The sequence below is a fragment of the Lissotriton helveticus genome, chromosome 11, assembly GCF_964261635.1.
Source record: "Lissotriton helveticus chromosome 11, aLisHel1.1, whole genome shotgun sequence".
Lineage (NCBI taxonomy): Eukaryota > Metazoa > Chordata > Amphibia > Caudata > Salamandridae > Lissotriton > Lissotriton helveticus.
This window is the reverse complement of record NC_136072.1, coordinates 56,126,962-56,149,158: the sequence shown is the minus strand read 5'-3', so window position 1 is coordinate 56,149,158 and position 22,197 is coordinate 56,126,962. Positions and strand designations below refer to the sequence as shown.

At 42.1% G+C, this 22,197-nt stretch overlaps 1 protein-coding gene across 1 annotated transcript in view; it reads left to right on the top strand.

The window, feature by feature from the left end:
• The window catches only part of LOC144792919 (cytochrome P450 2J2-like), a 62,120-nt gene extending 41,068 nt beyond the window's left edge, over positions 1–21,052 (top strand). The window contains exons 6-9 of the mRNA XM_078668121.1: positions 11,502–11,643; positions 18,154–18,341; positions 20,437–20,578; positions 20,661–21,052. Of these exons, the coding sequence (XP_078524247.1) occupies positions 11,502–11,643; positions 18,154–18,341; positions 20,437–20,578; positions 20,661–20,854 (666 nt within the window). The 3' untranslated portion in view covers positions 20,855–21,052. The remainder of the gene's footprint in view (positions 1–11,501; positions 11,644–18,153; positions 18,342–20,436; positions 20,579–20,660) is intronic.
• The last annotated feature ends 1,145 nt before the right edge of the window (positions 21,053–22,197 follow it).

Here is a 22,197-nt window from a genome sequence, read left to right as displayed (position 1 = left end):
AATTGCAACTAAGTCTGTCTACTATGTCCTCTTTAAACGATGCCATGTGACACAATGTGGGTTGTTTAAATCAGTTTACCGTAAGGCGTTTCTTTATGTAATCAAGGTCATGTGTTGACCGAAATGTGTATTGACATTGAGATGAGAGAGGTATTAAAATTTCTGTACTGCAAACTAAGAGGAGTTTGTGCCCGTGCGTTTGTTCGCTTCAATAAACAGAAGGGTGCTTTTTGGAATTAAATATATATATATATATATATTCACTGAAAAAAACATAGGTGAGACACTCATATAGCTACTCACTAACCCATGCAGCCACTTATACACAAAGTGAGAGACCGATACAGACATTTCCATATTTAAACATTAATCGCTAACCCGGGTATTCACTAAGATACACTTAATCAGTCAGTTACACAATCAATTTTACACACAAAAACATCCATTTAGACACTTATTTACCCATTTATTCTTCCACGAGCCTTTAGATTTACAAATATAAAACATTTCATTTTCAAATAAACTCACATTCACTGGACGATGTAATCAGTGATGTCATTTGAGATGTCATCAGTGATGTCATGAGTGATGTCACTGACCATGTCATGAGTGATGTAATATGCGACGTCATTAGCATTGCATTGTGGGCGCGCAAGTTATAGTTAGCTGAACTAACTAGAACGGGGTAATTTCAATGATTTTGTACAAGTGAAATGTCCAGCTAACTATAACGCCCCTGAAACCTATGTTTTTTTCAGTGAATTTCTAAGGTTTTTTAAATGCTCATTCCTAACTATAACGTGCCTGAAACCTATGGTTTTTTCAGTGAATTTCAAAGGTTTTTTAAATGCTGTGAGCCCCCAGCACCGAATTTGATAAAGCCCCGGGGGTGGCGATCCCCGGGCTGCGGGCCCCTCTGGGCCCCCATTACAACGTACATATTGCCCCCGGGATTTGGTCCCACCAGGGGCTAATTAGCAACAATGCGCTGGAGATTGCCCTTTATTTTTTTTAATCGGCAGGATCCGCTCACCCTGCACCGATTTTGCCAATTTTTTTAAAAAAAACATTTTTTTAGACCCTCTAAGCAGGCCTAAGGGGTCAGGGTGTTTCTACCCTGCCCCCTTTTCATGTTTTTCACATTTTTTTCTCAGGTTTCTTGTGCCTCAGTTCTACCGAGGCACAAGATGACTGCCAACACTTCCTGGTTTGGAGTGTTGACAGCCAATTAGCATACAGCTTGTCATTGGGAGGGTGCGCGGATCCTGCCATAGATATATATATGATTTTACTTTTGATTTTCTCAGCAACTACTGAATGGATTTACACCATTTAACAAAAAGGGACGACTCTGAACCAAGGGCTACCTTTTTGCCAAATTTGGTGTAATTTCGTTCAGCAGTTCGGGCTGTAGCTGCGGCTAAAGGTTCCTATGGGAAATTGCAAGGGGAAAACACGTTTTCGGACCCCCCTTTTTTCTCGGCCCCCACTTGAAGAATCACCGTAAAACTTTCAGGATAATTTCACGAAGATTCGTCAATCGGCCCCAAAGTTATTGGGAATAGAATGTTGCGGATTTCCTATGGAAAAGAGGTCCTAACTATAACTACCTACTGGCAACCGCCAGTAGGTTATGTTATATTAAATATATTTATATATATATATATATGGGGGGTATGCAGCAATATGGAGGAATTGACATGAGTCTATCTTCTATGTCTATGCAAATTCACTAGCACGCTAGTACTTTAAAAGGGTCACCTCACCTGCTCAGCGCTTGTCATGTGATCAAGGCCCTTCGCGGGCTGAAACGCGTAATGGTCGGTGTGGTGTTTGGGCAACAATAAACAATATTGCACCATCATTGGGTTCGTCTCGTCTTTTGCTGAACTGCTGCCAAGACGTCTTCTGCCTAAAATATCTTCAGGACTGCTTCCCTGAAGTGGCGTAACCCCTCCACGATTTGGGCTCGCGGCATGAAGCTGTGATTTCGTTCCGGAATCTACTGTTTGCTCCTAGCTCGGAGTAGCTGCCTGCCCCGGGATATTGGAAGCTCCCCGAAGGTAACGAGGAAGTGCTGCGGTGTAGTTCCGGGTCGTCGGTCGGCTGACTGAGGACAGGATGCAACTGCCGCTTTGCTGGTTTCTGGTTGGGGGATACCGCCGAGTGTCCTGTGTGGAGTGTGCGGGGTTCGAGTCAGGGACATTTGTATCTGGCCGGGTCCTATTTCAAGAACTGGTAAGCCCATTCTATTTTCAACACCATGTCGACCGACACGCTGAGGAGCCGCGAAGAAGCGGCGCTTGACATGTTTGCAGATTCCCCAGCTGGGGAAGACGCCGCTGCAGTGGTTAGCAGCAGTCAGCAGCAGGAAAAACAGCCCGAACTTAGGGAGCTGTTTAAAAAACTGGAGAAAGTGAAAAAATCAGAACAGGCAAAGTGGGGGGAGCACCGCTCCCTGACGAGGTATTTAGAAGTCGGACGTATTCCCAGAGGGCTTAGGGTCATGCTGGCCCCCTCGTATGAGAACCCCGATCCACAAATGTTATCGGATTGGGCACAGGCTAACCTGGAGCATTCCAGACGTTTGGTGGAGATCCTAGTGCAATATGCAAAGAGTGATCGTATTGCCCTTCAAAGGAAAATAGAAATTATCAGTGGGCAAATCGACGAACTCCCTCCAAGCACTTTGATAACAAAGTACAGAGATGAGATGGAGTTTCGTTTACAACGCGTAGAGGCCATCATTAAGAAACGCAAAACCTATAAATTTCAGCGAGATAGGTTAGATTACCAACACGGCCAGATCTTTACCTTCGCCAAAAAGTACGACAAGATCAAAGTCTCAAGTAGTAACGCAATGGCTCCACCAGTGGGTAGCCATAACAGCACAGAAGAACCTGGGCCGTCCTCGGGTGCTAGTTCTAATGCTGGCAGCGAGTCTGACAACGAGCAAGTAAGGTCTAGTCGTTTGGGGTTTCGCAAATTCACATTGGCTCAGGAACTAGATGCAATTCGGCAGGACAGAAAGCAGAGCCTGCTTTCAGGTGTCCGAAATGCCAGTGCAAACAAAACAACAACCGTAAGCGCAGGGCAAGGCGCTGCTGCTACAAGCAACGAAAGCAGCGGCAGCAATCAAGTTCAGAAGAAGAAGAAACACTGGAAAGGCCGCTAGATTGCGAGAACTCAGATTCCAAAACAGTGATCAACTTGACGGACACCCAACTAACAAAGAAAGAACTTGATATCCTGGCTTTAGGTCTTTCCTATAGCCCCCCTAACAATTTTGATTATGCGACCACTCGAATAGACTTCTATAAATTTGCCAGAAAGTTGAAGTTGCGCAAGCACTATGCGTCAAAACAACAGACTAAGAAAGTTTTACTGGCAGCTCAAGATCCGACAATGGCCTCCGCTCCCCCACCGCCTACAAACTCAGATCTATCACAACTTGTTGCCCAGATTGAGGCTGAGTCAATGGTAAAGGCAGTTTGCACGGACACGGGGATCAATAGAGTAATGTTTGCGACACCTTTTAAACCAAAATCCATTTCCTGCCCCCTCATGTTGAAAGACAACATCGATCTATTCCAGGACAAAATCCCTTTGGAATTGAAAAAACTTTTTTCAAAACAAATCAAAGAATGTAGCAAGAAACACTATCGAGACGCCGCATACCACCAACTGATTAAAAAACTACAGAGTAATACCAACATTATCATTCGCCAATCGGATAAGGGTGGCAATGTGGTGCTGTGGCCCAGGAAACTCTACATGGAAGAAGCTTTGGGCCAATTGCAAGATAGAGACTGCTACAAGAGAGTCAACATGAGTGAAGTCAAACAGGCATGGAATGTGATTTATGGTAAACTAATGGCATGGCGCAGCCTTGGTCTCTTGTCTATGGATGAGTACAAGTTCCTTAGAACACTAAATCCTGTTATGCCGGTGGCATACTTCATCCCGAAGGTACATAAAAACAGCAGCAAGCCACCAGGGCGGCCCATTATATCGGCACGCAATGGCATTCTGGAGAATGTAAGTAAATATGTGGACTTCTTTCTCCAAGACTTTGTTAAACAACTGCCATCTTTCATATTGGACACTGGTGACCTTTTGCACAAATTGAAGGATGTTGTTTGGAAACCAGGTTATATGCTGATTACATTAGATGTTTCCTCCCTATATACATCAATCCACCACAGGGATGGACTTAATGCAGTATTAAATATTTTGGGTAACAGGCCATCGTGTTTTAAGGACCATACTACAATGGTACTTGAAATGATTGAGCTTTGTTTGTGTAACAATTTCTTCTTGTTTTCCATGCAGGTCTTTCATCAAATGAGAGGGGTGGCTATGGGGGCCTGCTTCTCTCCCAGTTATGCCTGTCTTCATATGGGCTACTGGGAGGAGCAGGTCCTACCACCTCTCTTTACACAAATACTGGCTACCAAAGTCGTCAAATGGCTTCGCTACATTGACGACCTTCTAATAATCTGGAATGGTAGTGATGAAGAGGCTTCGGTATTTGTTAATGACCTAAATAACAATTCTCTTAATTTGGGCTTCACTAGCCAGATGAGTTGTTCCTCCATTTGTTTTTTTGGATGTAGAGACTTACATTCATAACTTGGAATTGCACACTAGACTTTTCAGAAAGCCAACTGCGGGAAATGCTGTGCTCCACGCTTCCAGTCATCACCCGGCACCTCTAATACGCAGCATCCCGTATGGTGAGATGCTGCGTATTAGAAGGATCTGCAGTTCAGACTTGGATTGTAGGATGGCCCAGAATGATTGCAAAGCTAGATTCCTCAGACGGGGTTATCATTTGGAGATCATAGACAGTGCCATGTGCCGAGCCAATTCTATGGGAGCTGTATCTTTAACAACTCCTCCAGCACACACATCCCCTGTAGTGCAGGACGAAACTAGGCTGATCCTGACATATAGCAGACAACATCAGGCTATTCGGAGAATAGTACGTAGCAATTGGTCCCTAATAGCAAGTGATCAAATATTAGGAGAACAACTACGCACCCCTCCTAACATCACATTCAGGAAGGCGAAATCCATGCGCGACAGCCTGGTTTCAAGCAGCCCTGAGATTAGATCATCAGGTGATTGGCTAGCTGGTAGTAAGGGATTCATTAAGTGTGCCACTTGCAAGGCATGTAAGAATGGCGTTAGCAGGAGTGAATACTTGATCCCTTTTAATGACCAACCAGTGCACATACAAGCTAAGTTAACTTGCAAAACAGAGTACGCGGTGTATGTGCTGGAGTGTCCTTGTGGCCTACGGTATGTAGGCAGCACTAAGTTACCTGCACACAAAAGGATACTTCCGCACCTCAGAGCCATTACCAACGGTGACACCGCGTACCCTGTTGCGAGGCACTTTGAGGAGGTCCACAACAAGAACCCGGAGGGGTTAAAATATTTCTTAATCGACACAGTTCCTCCATTAAGGAGAGGGGGTGACCGTGAGGCACTCCTACGAAAGTTAGAAACTAGACACATATTACTGTTCGATTGTAAGATCCCTAATGGTATGAATTCCAGTGAGGATATGTACACCTATTTATGAATATTTTCCTGCTGCTGCTAACTGTATTCAAGTATATCAACTGCATTAATGTCAAGCTGCTGCTCTTCGGATCAATTTATTGATTTTTTATAATTCTTTTCAAACACGTTTATAATGAAATTAAGTGTGACACTTTTAAAGTATTTTTTAACACTGGGTCTATTCTAGCGTAATTAGTGCTTTTTATATTGTGCATCAAGTATGAGTTATTTGACTTATTTTGCAATTTTGCACATAGGAAGACAGCCCAGATGGGCCTCTGTGACCCCCTGCTGGTAACTTTTGTTTGGCCAACATGTAATGGAATATGCCCTGTATAGGAGGGGGATATAATTATTAAGATATGATCTGATTGGCAGGTCAATCTTGGCCCCACAACTCGTCATACCCGTTTGGAGTCTAGCCGCAGTATATATTTTTATAACATTCAATGTTGGTAAAGGGTTAGGTGGGACTATTTTGATTTTTAACAGTTTAAATATGTAATTTAGTTTGTACATGCTTTTACTTGTCTTTACCTGTTTTCAGATGTTTTTTACATGTTTTTACATGTTCTTACCTTCTGCTATCCCCGTATCTTACTGTGTTATATTTATGCAGCAACTGAACTGCCCTATCATTCTGATGCGGTTTATCAGCCAATTTGCACTAATTGTATTTTACAGTTATTTTTGTGTGTTTGCATTCGCATCGTATGTTGTGCCTATATGGGGGTATGCAGCAATATGGAGGAATTGACATGAGTCTATCTTCTATGTCTATGCAAATTCACTAGCACGCTAGCACTTTAAAAGGGTCACCTCACCTGCTCAGCGCTTGTCATGTGATCAAGGCCCTTCGCGGGCTGAAACGCGTAATGGTCGGTGTGGTGTTTGGGCTACAATAAACAATATTGCACCATCATTGGGTTTGTCTCGTCTTTTGCTGAACTGCTGCCAAGACGTCTTCTGCCTCATATATATATATATATATATATATATATATATATATATATATATATATATATATATATATATATATATATATATATATATATATATATCTTGAATCAAATTGTGAAATGTATGTATTTATATCAGCTGTGATAAAACAAACAAGATTGAAAAATGAACTATGAAAAAATAGTCCCAAATGAAAATAAATACATTTTATATTGAAGTGATTGTTGGTCAACTATTAGGCACTGAGAGCTTAGCTTAGAAAAGATATAGGTCAGGTGGGAATTCTTGTATTTTACTTTGGTTTATTCCCCCTGTTAGCAGACATACAAACAATTTTCTTAGGGGGCACCATTTTTCTCTGAAGTTGTACATCATAGACTGGTGGTGGTGTGAACAGATCTGGAAAAGCGATGACCTGTCTCAGCCACTGGGAGACCCAAGGACATAGAACAAAACTTTTGTGCTCCTCTTGGGATGGAGTGAGGTAGATAAAGTCGCCCACACATGTAAGCAAGAATGTGCAGCCCATTCATAATAAAAACATATGCTTGTTTTAGAAGAAGCAAATGTCTGTAATAAACAAGTAGCTTTTGACTCTCGTAGGTACAGGACAGCTCTCATTACAATTTCCTGAAATGTCCTCTATGCAACCCATGGCTGTATAGTGGGTAGCATATTTTTTAGATTATCCAACATCTGCTCTTATGCCTTCTTTGCATAGGGCAGTAGCAGAGCTCCTCTAATGGCATAGTCTTGAGGGGAAAAGAGCCATGTGGGGTGTCTTTGCCAGATGTCCCTTCAAGCTAGTATTGTAGAGCTGCTTCGACGTCCATATGAATACTAGCAGCTGGTCACCGAGTGCCAGTTTGTATACTGTTTACATGAGCACTTGAGTGAAGATAGGCCCAATCAAAAGTAAGTCAAGTAACTATATCTTGTGCACATATTACATCACTCATGACATGTGCTATGATATCTTTGTTAACATTACTAACGACATCACTGTGCATGCCAAGTTAAAGTTACTTAAGCTAACTGGTGAATTTCAGTGATTTTTTCAGTTTAAAACGGCATTTCAACTGAGATTTTCACTGAACTATAACATCACTTTAATCTTTGTTTTTATCAGTGAAAAAAATAAAAAATGTTATAGTTAGGATTCTCAGAAATAGGCATTCCTCTGATTTTTCATTGGTTATATCTTTGCCACCGCTTGACGAACCTCCACAACACTTTCCAGAGCTATACCTTTTTATACATTGGCTGAAAATGACAAAGTATCATGGTGATTAGTTATGGGGGTGCAATGAAAAAAGGGGGGTCCCAAAACACACTTTTGTATGAATGCATTTTCCATAGACTTTTTACTCAGACGTTGCAGCAAAATGGCTAAACGGAGTTTAATTAAATTTGACAGGAGGACTCGAGATTATGGTCTGGGAAGGGTCCTTGTTATTTTATCTAAATTGGTTCAGTAGTTTGAAAGTAATAGGGCACAAAATCTTAGTGATTATTAAGCTGTGGTATACCGCAGTACTTTTGCTGAATACTGCGGCGGGAAACAGCCTTTACTCCGAAGTTTTTACCTTGTTTAGCATTTACCACACGTTTTTTACATCGTAAAGACTGTTGGCACGCAAGTTTTTACAATGCAAGACTTTACCACACACTTGAACAGTGGGTGGCAGTGTTTCTCTTTGTGACACGTTTTATTTATTTTTAAGGGTAATTGAAAGGGAGGTTGTGAGGGGTCTACCCTAAAAATATAAAATAGTAAAATAGTAACAAACTTGTAAACGACAAATGTAATTTGTTAAAATGTATATATATATAGTTAATAATGTATTAAGAATTAAAATATCATTTTTGAGCAGTAGGTGGTAGTGTTAGGCTGTGACATAATTTTTCAGTAAAAGCGTGGTTAAAGTATGAATGGTAGTAGATTGCATGGTGAAGGTGTTTCCAATGTGAGTGAATGTAAATGCTTGGCAGTGGTATGCGTTGTAAAATGGCTCCCCACAGCTTTCTGCAGGTGAGCCCATCATTTAGCATTCCACCACCAGTGCAGTCTGGGGAACTGGCTGCAGATTCAAAAGGTGCGGCCCTATAGACACCCTGGCATAAGTGGTAGGTGTTGAATGCATCTTAAAAACAGACAGATAACTAGGGCCTTCCAACTTGGCAACTTTTCCAGACAAACTACTCTTGCTGCTCATAAACAATGATTACATTCTTTTTATTTTGGCAAAGAGTGCTGCGCATTTTTTACATTTTGTTTCCATAGCGGTGTATGAACCGAACTATCCCATAAGTGGGATAAGTACATACCACTTTTAGAGACTGAAGAGAAAGTAAGCTCCAAGACAGGTGGAACAGAGACATATCTGTAACCTGCCTGTGGGCTATCATGGTGACTGATAACAGCACTAAGCATGTTGGTACTTGTAGTTCTACTTTCCTCATTCTAAGCAAGGGTCTATAAATCCCTAGTTGGTGAGCGCAGTTGACAAAATTCACACTCCTGACATGAGAGGAAGAGCATGGCTGGGTTTTCCAAAATGCAGCAACCCCTACCTTATTCATGTCAAAGGTCTACGACACACTACATTGTGCCACTGTACTGTAGCCTTCTTAACTCTACCCCACTTCACTTTACGCCACTCCATGCAACTCTACTCTGCGCCACTATACTCCACTCTACGCCAGTCCACAATACTATGCCACTACACTGTATTCCACTGCACTCCATGCCACTCTACTCTGCACCACTCTACTCTACTCTAAGGTACTGTACTCTAATCCACTCTACTCTACTCTATGCCACTGCACTCTACGCTACTGGCCTATGTAGCACTCTACTGTATGCCACTGTACTCTATGCCACTGCACTCTACACCATTGCACTCTAGCCGACGCTACAGCTCTCTGCGCCACTCTACTTTATACCACTCAACTCTATGCCCCTGCACTCTATGCCACTGTACTGTACAACACTCTACTCTATGCCACTGCAGTCTCCGCCACTCACCTGTACTCTGCACCACTCTGCTCCTCTACACTCTACCGTAGTACATTATACGCCACTGTACTGTACTCTGCACCACTCTATGCCACACAACTATACACCAATGCATTGAATGTCACTCTACTTTACTCTGCACCACTCTACTCCATGCTACTGCACTCCAGACAATTTTACTGTGCTCTGTACCACTCTACTGTACGCCAGTGTAGTCTATGCCACTCCAATCTATGGAGGTCCATTCAACTCTATGTCACTTCACTCTGATCTGTGCCACTCCATGTCACCCCCACTCTATCCCACTCCACTCTATGCCTCTATACTCTATGAGACGCCACTCTCCACACAGTACCACTCCACCCCACCCCACACAAGGGCACTTTACCCCACTAATTTCAATGTCACTCTATTCTATGCCACTATCTCTATTCCAGTCCAAGCCACTCTACTCCACTGCACTCTTATGTCATTGCACTCTACTGTGTGCCACTGCAATCTATGACACTCTACTCCACTCAAATCTACTCCACTCTCCTGTACCCCACTTCACTCTAAGCCACTCTACTCTACACCACTCCAAGCCACTGTACTCCACTCCGCTCAATGCCACTGAACCCCACTTTACTGTACTGCACTCTACTCCACTGCACTATACCCCAGTGCACTATACGCTATTCTACTCTGCACTACTCTATGCCACTGCACTGTATACCATTGCACTGTACGCCACTCTACCTTGCACCACTCAAATCGATTCCACTGCACTCTATGCCACTGCATTCTAAGTCACAGCATTGAACACCACTCTTCTCTGTGCCACTGCATTCTATCCCATTCTACTCTACCCTACTTCACTGTACGTCACTCTACGTCACTCTACTCTATGCCATTCTACTCCAGGCACTCTATTCTTCACCACTCCAAGCCATTGTACTCCACTTCACTCTATGCCAATCTACTCCACTTTACTGTACAGCACTCTACTCTACTCCACTCTACCCCAGAGCACTATACACCACTCTACTCTGCATGACTCTACAGCACTGTGCTGTAAACTACTGAACTGTATGCCATTCTGCTTTACTCTGCACCAGTGTACTCCATGCCACTGCACTCTAAGCCACTGCACTCTACTCAATGCCACTGTACTGTATGCCACTGCACTCCAAGCCACTCCATTGTACTCTATGCCACTCCACTTTATCTACTCTACTCTATGCCACTCCACGTCACTCTATGGAATTCCACTCTATAGCACTCCAATCTTTGCTACTCTACTCTATGCCTTGCCACTCAACTCCACACAGTGAAGCTCTGCCACTCTATCCTACTCCAGTACACTCCACTCGATGCTACTCTATGCCACTCTACTTAGCTCCAATATACTGTACCCCACTTCACTCTACCTCATTTATTTAAGTCCACCCCACTTAACTCTACACCACTCTATTCTATGCCACTCTACTCTTTGCCACTCCACAACACTCTACTTCACTCAACTCTACTCTACTCCACTGTAATCTATGCCACTCTACACCACTCCGGTCTACCCCATGCACTATGCATCCTTTACTCCACTGTGCACCACTGTATGCCACTGCACTCTACACTACTCCAATCGACACCACTCTCCTCTATTCTACACAACTGCACTCCACGCCACTGCACTCTACACTCTAACACTCGACTCTATGTTACTGCGCTCTCTGTCACTCTACCCTACTCTACGCCACTCCAAGACCCTCTACTCCGCTCTGTGCCACTCTTCTCCACTCTACTCTCCTTCACTTTACGCCACTCCACACCACTGTACGCCACCCCATGAGAAATTATCAAGTAACTACAGCAGTACTATTGAAATGTTAAAATATGTTATATAGGACCATCCGCATATGATCTTTTACATTTGACTCATCAAAATATTTTTGTTTAATGTTTCTCCTTTCAGACCAACGGGGACCCCCAGTCTACATTTGATGAGGAAAGCATAGTCCAGGTGGTGGGTGACCTCTTCTTGGCAGGATCAGAAACCACCACCACTGCTCTTTATTGGGCCCTTCTCTACATGGTGGCCCACCCTGACATCCAAGGTAAGATTTAGCTGTGCATTGAAGCCATGCTGTGTAGCAGCACAGATGATTTACAGTGGTGCTAAAATTAATTTAGGAAAGTGCTATAACGCAGCCAGGGCAAATGTGCTTTTTTCCAAAAGTACATTAGCGCTGGATGCACCATAGTCTTTTTTTATCATTATTTTTAGCAATTCAGCACAGTGTACAGGTGGCTATACAGCATGGGCTACAAATCATACCCAAGCTGAACAGCATGAGCAAAAGGAAACAGCAGAATCAATAGTCTGAAAGGCGAGACCTATTTGGTTATGCCAATGCTTATTAGCACAACACCCCTAAGATTTGGAGCAAATGAGTTAATAGCCCCAAGCGTGAAAAAGAAAAAAATTACATTTGGCAAAAAAATCTATCACATAAAAAGAACAATTCTGCCTATGTCTACGTCTTAGTGAAAATACATTTGGAAACAGGTAACATCTGTTGTCATAATAAAAGCAGGTAAAATCTGTTGTCACCATCAACATTCATTCCAAGGAAAAAAGGACTTCTTTGAAGTGTGTGTGGCACAGTAAAACAGAGCTCTGAATGGCCAGTGGAAGGACAGAAATTAAGCTAAAGCAATCAGTACTTGGTTTATGCTCCAGCCAAAAGAAGAGGAAGTGAAGCTGGGACACATGACCAATTAGAAGGCAGCAAATAAGAGAGACAATGAAGCCAACAAATGTTAAGCAATGGGTGGGTTGCAAGCTCCTTGTTATATACAATGGGCTACATGTATGAAACTCACAATTTGCGATTACCTATTAGCGATTTTTACCAAATCGCAAATAGGTAATCGCTAAATGTGATGTAACAAAACAGACAGAAAATAGCAATTCCCTAAAAGCATTCCTTAAAAAATCTCAAATACAATTAGGGAATCGCTATTTGTAATTGCAACTCCATTATTTCCTAAGGGCCTCAAGGCCCATAGGTGTAAATGGTCTTGCATTACCTAAATTGTGATGACCTAATTGGTAATCGCAAATTAGATAATGGAAAGACAAGAGTGCATGGCGGTTTAAGGCACCCCTGAAGCCCCCCAAAAAAGAGGTGCACATGTAAGGCACAAACATGCCTTAGGGGCATGTGTGAGGCACATTGCATTTTGAAAAATGCTTTTTTTTTGCCTTTTCCAAAATTGCTGGTTTACTATCAAATTGAAATCAATAGTAATAGTGTTTCCTAAAAACACAGTTTGCATTTAGGAAAGGCTTCTTACATGTGCATTAGGGAATTGCAAATTGTGATTCACTATTTACATCAGTAAATTAGGTCATCGCTAAAAATTGCGATTACCTAAATTGCGCATCCCATAGCCTTTCATACATTCAGAAAGGCCATTTTGCATTCGCAACCGAGCGAATTTAACAATTCGCACCAGTTGCAAATGCAAAATACTTTGATACATGTGGCCCAATATCTCTTACAAGCAAGAGCGCATTTGCTGTCGCAGGCAAGACCTGCATCCTTTACAGAGACCAGGGCAAAAAGTTCCTGAGGAGATAATAGTAGAAAAGAAAAACTGCTAATAGTATTGAGGCCCCAGAAAACATTTGCTAAGATAATAAGTCCATGTATTGTGTCAAAAAGTGATTGTGTAGCATTGAAACAACACTAAGAAAACTGAGGAAACATGTGGAAGGAAGTGAGTTTAAGCCAGCAGGACAAAAGCTGGGTATAGCCAACAGGGAGAGTTTTGAAGGATGTATCAATAAAGTAAGGGGGCATGAGAGCTTAGGATGGGCTAATGAATTGCAAAACAGAACAAGCACTTGCAAAGCCAATAGTTAATAACTGACAGTACCTGGGACCGTCCATCCATGCATTCACGTATGCATCCATTATTGCACACAATTATACATTGGCCTTACACTCACTCACTCACTTGAATCTACTCACTCATGCATCTATTCATCCACTCATTTACTCATCCTCCCATTTGCCTCTCCACAATGCCACACACACAAACTGATCAATCAACGATGAGACACTTTCAATTATTAACCAAAGGAGCTTTTGGGCTGGTTTGTGGGGTTTAAGAGCACTTCTGGTAGTGTGTGCCCGCTAGTCTGTGAGGAGTATGAGAATGGTGATGGTGGTGTAAGATTGCTACCCTCCTGAGAGTGAGAATGTTGTCAATAGTAAGTGACTACTACGCTCAGAAGAATATGAGAGTGCTGTCCATTTTGGTACTAGTCTCTTGTGATTGTGGTTCAGGCAGTGTATAACTGCTACTCTTATGCACGTGACAGTACTGCCAATAGTGTGAGACTACTAGTATGAAGGCGTTGTAGGAATGCTTCTTATAATATTCACGGGTTCCACATCAGCCGTGTGTGTGCTTAAGGTATTGTGTGACTGCTGTTCTGTGAGGAGTGTGAGAGTGCTGTTGAGAACTATAATGATTTGTTTTTCCACTAGATTGGTTGTAAGAGTACTTTTCTTTGAGGCCATGGCAGATGACATGTTGGGAGCTTATTTAACAATGGATGAGTCTTACTCTTGAAACAGCAGCAATTGTTCCTAATCTGTGTCCTCTTCCTATGCTTGTATGCCTTGATGGTTTGATTTTCATAATGGGGTGGCCCAGATATTGAATATGACATTGAGTAACAAGGATGTCCATTTATTTACTCTTGAAAATCCTTGCCCAGTGCCCACTGATTAGCTTCTCCCATCAATCAGCGCCTCCGCACGGGTCATTGAAACCAGCATCATGTGTGCAACCGGTTGTGTTTACTGTCATTATCAAGCACCTCTCACACAAGTGAACAGAGTCTCAAACACCCCACAACTCCTTGCTACTCACAGATCATAACCCCTGGTCTGGAACTCTGCTACAGTTTCTAGTTGATTCCAGTCCTGGTGTATAATCACAAACACATTGCAGCTCACCTGCATGTGCACACACTCAGTGCACATGTGCTGCAAAGTGCCCTTCATTTGCATGGTGTGTGTGTGGCACAGGAGTAGCTCTTTAACCACCTAGCAGGATAATCACACTTCTCAGGTGCCAAAGAGCAACTATTCATGCATGAGCCAAAATTTGCCATACTAACTTACCAGATAAACCCGAATTACAGACCGCAAACCCCATACAATGCTGTAATTGACCACTGGGAGGGATAAGACGGATAATTGGGGGGATGCCCAGCAGCACAATAAACAAACACCTGTAAATGTAATAGGTTTCGCCTATGTGATTAATAATAAGCTGTTTTTTGTTGCAAGTTGTAGCTTGGTGAGCAGTTGTGCAATATAAGTTACTGAAACTCTTAGAGTGTTATGACTTGTTTATTTAGAAAGGCAATGTATTGTGCTGTTACTGGTGGTACTGTAAAGCTGGAAGGACAAGGAAAAAATGCATCTGACAAGTAGGCTTGAAATGGGTGCAGCTATGGGGAGATTACATAAAGGGCAAAGGAAAAACCAAAGAAGCACAGCCTAAGAGCTGTGCTGGCAAAACCTAAAGTCCAGGCCATTATGATGCTGTTTTAAATCAGCACACCGCATGAGAACATGAAAAAAGTTGGTGCTTCACGAGTTGCTAATAAGGGAGCACTAGAATGGGTCCCTGCTTCAGCCCCGGGGGAACTGGTGAGTGTGCTGCTCGAAGGAAATAGTATGCTACAGCCAATAGAAATGGAGGGAAAGTAAGTGGCAAGCACAGGAACAATGAAAAGCAAGGGCGGGATGTAAGCCGTTTTCAAGATTTATATTAACGATAGACTTAACAAGCACCTGGTGAAACCTAGAAAAATACATCATGTGGAACACCTGTAGCTAAACTGCTTGTTTTCTCACTGAAACCAGCAATGCTCACCAACCCACTTCAGATGCTGTTGTGTCATTATTTTAGGATGTGCAGCTATCTTAAGAGTAGAGAATCCAAAGCACCTTATGGTTCTTCGTACCATCGGTGCTGTTGGTGGCACACTTTGCTTGATGTGCTACCCCTCTTTTGTGATTGGGAAACAACAGTGCAGATGTTGGGGTTTGTTTTACCAGATCAGAAAGTACTTGGGATTTGGACAGAGGCAGGGCTGTTTTTTTTTCTGGGTGAGTGGGTAATAGGGGTAACTGCGCTCCAGTTGTTGCAATTCCTCTGGTATCCTGGGGCCATCTTACCACTGGACCACTGAACTCAAGTAGGGTTGCAAACTTTCCGAGGTAAAAATACCAGCCATTTGTTCATGTTTTAGCATTCTGCAAAGGCTCGGATCAGATACTTAAATAGATCTTTGTGCGTAGTTGCCTATATTCATTTTCAACTTAGCTTTTCTGCCTTATTTTACTTTACTTATCAGTTAGAGCTTGTTACGGCGGCTCTAGAACACATTTTTTAAAGTGTGTTCTTGTTATAATTACTGTTTATAGTATGTACTGATATGGGAAACAAATCCCAGCTTTTGGCAACTGTGCTATTTATGTACCGACCTGGACATTAAAATACTGGTCTCGCAGGTTAAACAACGGTCAGGTGGCAAACTTAACTCAAACTGAGCATCAAGTACACACCTTTAGTTCTTGACACCAAGAGTAGTGAGGCAGTTCACTGTTTACTCAGAGATATGGAAAGTTTAGGAACTCAGCAAAGGACCAATATAACTTCATAAATCACTGTTTTTACTTTTTTTTTTAAAAAGAAACAGTACCTGAATTCACTTAGAACTAAATAAAAAATATACACAATAAAACTAGACAGATCCAGCACCTCCTGGACTAGAGACAAATGTAAGGTGTCTCATCTTTAAACAATACTAAGTCCAAGACCCAGGAAATGTTACTGGTCTAGATAGACTTTTAAAAGATGGCTTTTCCGTTTTATTTGCAGTCTAGCTGCCCAAGCCATGGATCCTGTCTTCTAGCAAAGACCCACACTGGCAGCAGCAAGTGTGCTAAAACATGCAACACTACTTCCTGTCAAATGGACGCCCACTAGTAGAAATAGAAATTCCACTTCCTGCATCCAGTACCTAAGGCTGTCCTAACAGAGAACAGGAAAAGCCAAGTGGTCAATGCCCTTATGTTTTTATTAAAGATTAATCATCTTCACATAAGACCGCGATATTCAGTCATGTCCTATGGCGGTGTAATACTTCTCTTTGCAAAACTGTGCTACCACAGAAAATGCATGAAAATAATATTTGCCTCCAAATAATTCACCTGTCATACAGTACAAAATAAGCTAGCACCCGTTGCTGTTCCTCGAAGTGTTGAATAGATGCAAGCCCCAATACCTATGTGACAACTTTGTAGTAGTAGTAGTAGTAGTATTTTCTGTTGCTACACCTGGCCATGTACTTTACATCTTTTTAGCTGGTAATAGTTTTTACCCCATCCATATTGAGGTTGAAACAATGCCAGCAAAGCAAATATTGTTATATTCTTGGCTTTCTTTTGACCCTAAATGGTATGTGCAGTTGATGGTGCACACAACCAGTGGTAATTTCACACCACCAGCGGTGACACACAAATTGCGCTATTCTAATTTATTATCTGGCAGTGAATTGATACTCTAGTCAGAGTGCTAGCTTCCTTCCCGCTGTATTTCCTTTGCAGTAAGACACAGAATTAACAGCCTAGAAGCCTGATTTAGCATTGAAAATTCCTTTAATTTTAGGAGGAAATGCTAAATCCGGAGGAGGATACAAAAATGGCATATTTATTATTCATGTGGTCTTTGCATTTTTATATTGCACAAATATAACTGAGTACGTGTCACATTGTTTTATATAAAAGCATTACAAGCTGCAGCAGTGCAGTCTACATAAGAATAGTTAAAAACATGATTATGCATTTTTGCATTGATTAGGATCAGTTTCCCTAAGATTTGTTTAATTTAGTATGGCACAAAACAAAGAGTTGCCAATTGCATAGTTGCAATTTCCAGAGAAAGGTTACATGAGAGTAGCTAACAAAAGGTTTTCCAAGTCGAGCAGGGCACGACCAGTTCTTTGTTGCTACTTGAGGGCAAATTCCTCCCGAAGATCTTAAAAGATTACATAAGTAGGAGGTAGCTTTTAGCTAGTGTATTCAGCTAGCATTATAGTCTTCACAAAAACACTAGACAAACATGGACGCTGCCATGTGTACAAAATTCACATTGCTCAGTAATCCCAATGCAGGTGTGGGCCAAAGCATGTTTATGGTGGAGGATGTCCATTTATGGGTTCTTCTCCATATTTGGTATTTCCTGCATAAAGTGAAGAATATTCCCTATCAATGCAACTTCTTCAGTTGGTACAATGACATTTAACAAAATTGTTTCCCTCAATGGTTCAATTCTTCCTTATGTATTGCATAAGGTTTAATCAGGACGACAAATAAATGTTCACAAAATCTTCAGATTTAGGTGGTCTGCATGGACAGGAATTAACTATTGACTTACCTCCGTGGGTCTTTGTTATCTGATACCACTGGTTTTGTGTTTTCTGCAAACCTCCTGCTTTCTGTGTGGCCTGAAACATGAAAGTTTCTCTTCAGACAGAGTCCAAAAGGAACTGGATGCTGTTTTTGGATCCTCCTCTGTGATCTCGTATGCAGATCGGGAAAAGCTTCCATACACCAATGCTGTGATCCATGAGATTCAACGTTACAGCAGCATTTCAGCTGTGGGCGTACCACGAGTGTGTGTGAAGCAGGCCCCTGTTCAAGGCTACCAGATTGAAAAGGTTGAGTAGATGTAAAAGATGCCCAGCATGTGATACACAAATAGCACTTAATGATCTACCTCCATGTGCATCTTGAAGAAAGAGTAAAGTGCATATTTTTTGCTCAGTTGGCTTACTCTCTATCTAATCTTGACACAAAGACCCTTCCTGGGCATGAGTTTACATTTCACAAACTCAGTACTATGATCCCAGACCTTTCAAAATCAATGTAATGTTTTAATACCAGCCCATTTGCAATTATTTCATGTGCACTTGCACCCATTTCCAAGGATAGCACCTTAAAAATTTTACAGCGATACACACACTGTCTTGTGTTTGTATGCTTAAGTGAGTGTGTGTGTATGTGCGTGTGTGTGTGTTACCAAAAGGCAGCTACCACTGTGTAGTTGTGGTTAGTACCACATTTCCTTGGAAACAGGATTCTTTTGCTTTGCTTACAACATTGAGGCTGTATGACGAATCTTAAAGAAACTTTCCAAAGAAAGTCTCACCCACCTCAGCTTCATACTGAAAAGTTTCAGGGTGATATATCAACGGAGCTGAGAAAAACAAATGGTCCTAAAACATATTTTTCCCATGTAATTTTCCATAGGAAAAGTGAACAGGGATACTGCAAAAATGGCTGAATGAAATAACTAGTTCTTGATTTTTGATTTGCTACAAATCCGTTCAGTAGTTTTTGAGAAATTAATGCTCTAAATATATATATATATATATATATTTCACACAGCTGTTCCACCTTGGATCCACCACTGTGGATCGACATGCTTAAGTATGCATTGTGATTGGCTGGCCGCAACTTAAAGGAAAAGTTGCGGCTGCCAGCTTAGGACTTTGGTGCTCGGTCCCCGAGTCACACAAAATCAAGTAACATATAGGAGGGCAAAGTAGGGTTATCCTAACACCTGGGTCATGTGAGGGGGGAATCCCAGAGGAGCTTTCCAGGGCCACATTTTTTAAAATGTTTTTGGGGGCTCCATAAATCCACTGTAGGTCCCGGCGTGGCCTGTTGAAGCTTTGTAGTGGATCCACAGATCTGTAGAGTAATACAATAAAAAGAGCAGGGTTGAGTGCCCAAAACGAGGCCAAATACAACGAAGGCCTTCCATGGCAGGTTTTCGGGTGGTGGGTTGGCTGGAAACCGTGGTCAGAAGCCAGACCTTCTGCCAACGCATGACTGTGACCATCTTACTTTACTCTAAAAAAAAATGTAACTGGAAAAAACAAAGGTTTTAAGCGACATTTTACTTAGAAATTTTATTAATTTCTTACTTTCCATTTTTTTAAAACTTAGAAATTCACTGAAAAAAAGAACTTCACTAAAATAGCCAAAGGTTAAAGGGATGTTAAAGTTAGGTGAATGTATCTCTAACTGAACACACACACACACTTGCCATGCATGGCTTGTACCCTCACACATTTTTCTCACATATTACATCACTCATGACAAGTTCAATGACTGCCTCCCTAATGGCATTGGAAATGTCATCATTGACAACAACACTGTGCGTGGCAACTGAGTGAGTTATAGTTACTTTAGGGCACGTGTTATAATGACATGAGATAGCTATCACTGGTGAATGTTAGTTGTTTTGTTACTTTAAAATGTTATGTCTGAACTGATATTTTCATTTAACTATAACTTACCTTAAACTGTATTTTTAAGTGAATATCTAAGGTTTTTAATATAAAGTAAGATACTATTATACTGTGCAACTATCACGTCACTTTAACCTTCAGTTTTCTTCATTGAAAATATATATTGTATTATGCATGTTTATGTGTCATATGTAACATACTATTTATTACCATTTCTGAGGGTTGAGATAGGCCTCAACTTTTAAATAACCCAGGGAGTTTGAGATGTAGAGTAACTTACAGACAAAGTCGCTTAATATCCACAGTCTTCCCTGTTTTATCAACATGATAGTATGGGAGAAAGTCACAAAGAAAATAAGTAAAGCGGGAAAGAGATATATATGAAGGGTTTAATGTGGATATGAGTTTACCAAAGAGAACACCAATTTAGTAGGATGATGTCATGAAATCTCCTGAGAGTAGGATTCAGCTGATAAACATATGTCTTTCTTTACAGGGCACTGTCATTTTAAACAACCTAACCTCTGTTCTGTATGACTCTGATTACTGGGAGACTCCCCATCAATTCAACCCAAGCCATTTCCTCGACCCGGAAGGGAAATTTGTCACAAGGGAGGCGTTCTTGCCTTTTTCAGCAGGTAGCAATTTGGTTACAATAGGTCTTCTGTTTTTTAAACTGTGGGTCAAGCTAACTGTATACCCTTGTTTTCACTCTCACAGGGCATCGCGTGTGTTTGGGGGAAAAGCTGGCACGGATAGAACTCTTCATCTTCTTCACCAGCCTGCTCCGGACCTTTACGTTTCAGCTTCCCGAGGGGGTGACGGCTGCCAAACTCGACAGTGTTTATGGAGCAATAATGCATCCTCACCCATACAAGTTGTGTGCTGTTTCACGCTTGAAAACAACAACATAAGCGGTGGTGCCTCATGGGAGAAGATGCTAGTGTTTGAAGAGGTTACTCTGTGCATATCTTGTTGTATGCACAGGTCCTATGTGTAAAATTAATAGAAATCTATATGGGCCAGATCTAAATTCTTTGCCTGCCATTCTGAAGATGTTATGTAAATATGTCTATATTAAAAAGGGGTAAGATTGTTTCTACATATCTGTTCATCAGGGCAATAAATGACTTAGGGCTTATAATGTTGTGTACATTTATTTGGTATTCATGGGGAGGCTCTGCACATAAAATGATAGGCCTCTGCAGCCCTAAAATTACTATTAGTAAAATTAAACTCGTAGTTTTTGAATACCAAAAAATAGTAAACTTCCACGAAAGTTTTTTTTTTTTTTTTTCAAAAACCTTTATTGGAGCAAGCATAGAAAAGTACAAGAATGGGCCTACAACCGCACGGGCTGGCCGCTAATAACAAGGCACAATGCATGAAATAGAAGTGTACACCTGCGGTCAGGTACAGCTCGAGCACAAAGCATTACTCTACATAAATCACAGAGCAACTTGAATTTTTATTTTACAAAAAAAAACCAAACACTAAAAGGCGAATACACGATACTTAAGGTCAGCCCAAAGAACGGAGGGGACGGTCCAAGATCAGGAGAACACACCCAGAGCCCGGAGGCTCCAATCAAGTCGGGAGGGGGGGAGGGGAGCAGCGGGGAGAACCGGAAATATAGAAAAAAGAAAAAACCCGTATGGGAAGGTTCCGGGAACGCACGTCTAGGGAGATAGGACAATCTCAGCAGTGCCTACAAGGGGAGGGGTGCAAATATCCCCACGATAATCATTCCACTGGCCCCAAACCTTCGTCCACGCCCTGGGTCTGCCCCTGGCCACATAAACCGTCTTCTCACGAAACATGGACCAGTCCATGTTGTCCTCCCACTTCGAGACCTCAGGGGGCCTGGAAGCGCCCCAGAGTTGCGCAATATCCCGCTTCGCAATCATGTATCCCAGGGTAGCCCATCTGGTCTGGGCCACAGAGTAGTCAGTGGGCTCCCACACATTCAACAGACATCGTCGTGGCTCCGGCCTCAGGGCAACACCAGTCACAGCAGTCATCACCTCAAGCACAGCAGTCCAGTAAGCCGCTACAACCGGGCACTCCCAAAGGATATGTAAAAAGGTCGCACTCAAACCACAACCACGCTTACATAGCCCATCCGAAGAAAAGCCCATCGTCACCATACGCGGACCCGTGACATAAACTCGATGAAGAATCTTAAGTTGAACCAAACGGAGACGGGCAGGAATGGCCACCTCCTTGGGAGAAGAGAGTGCCGACTGCCAATCCTCGT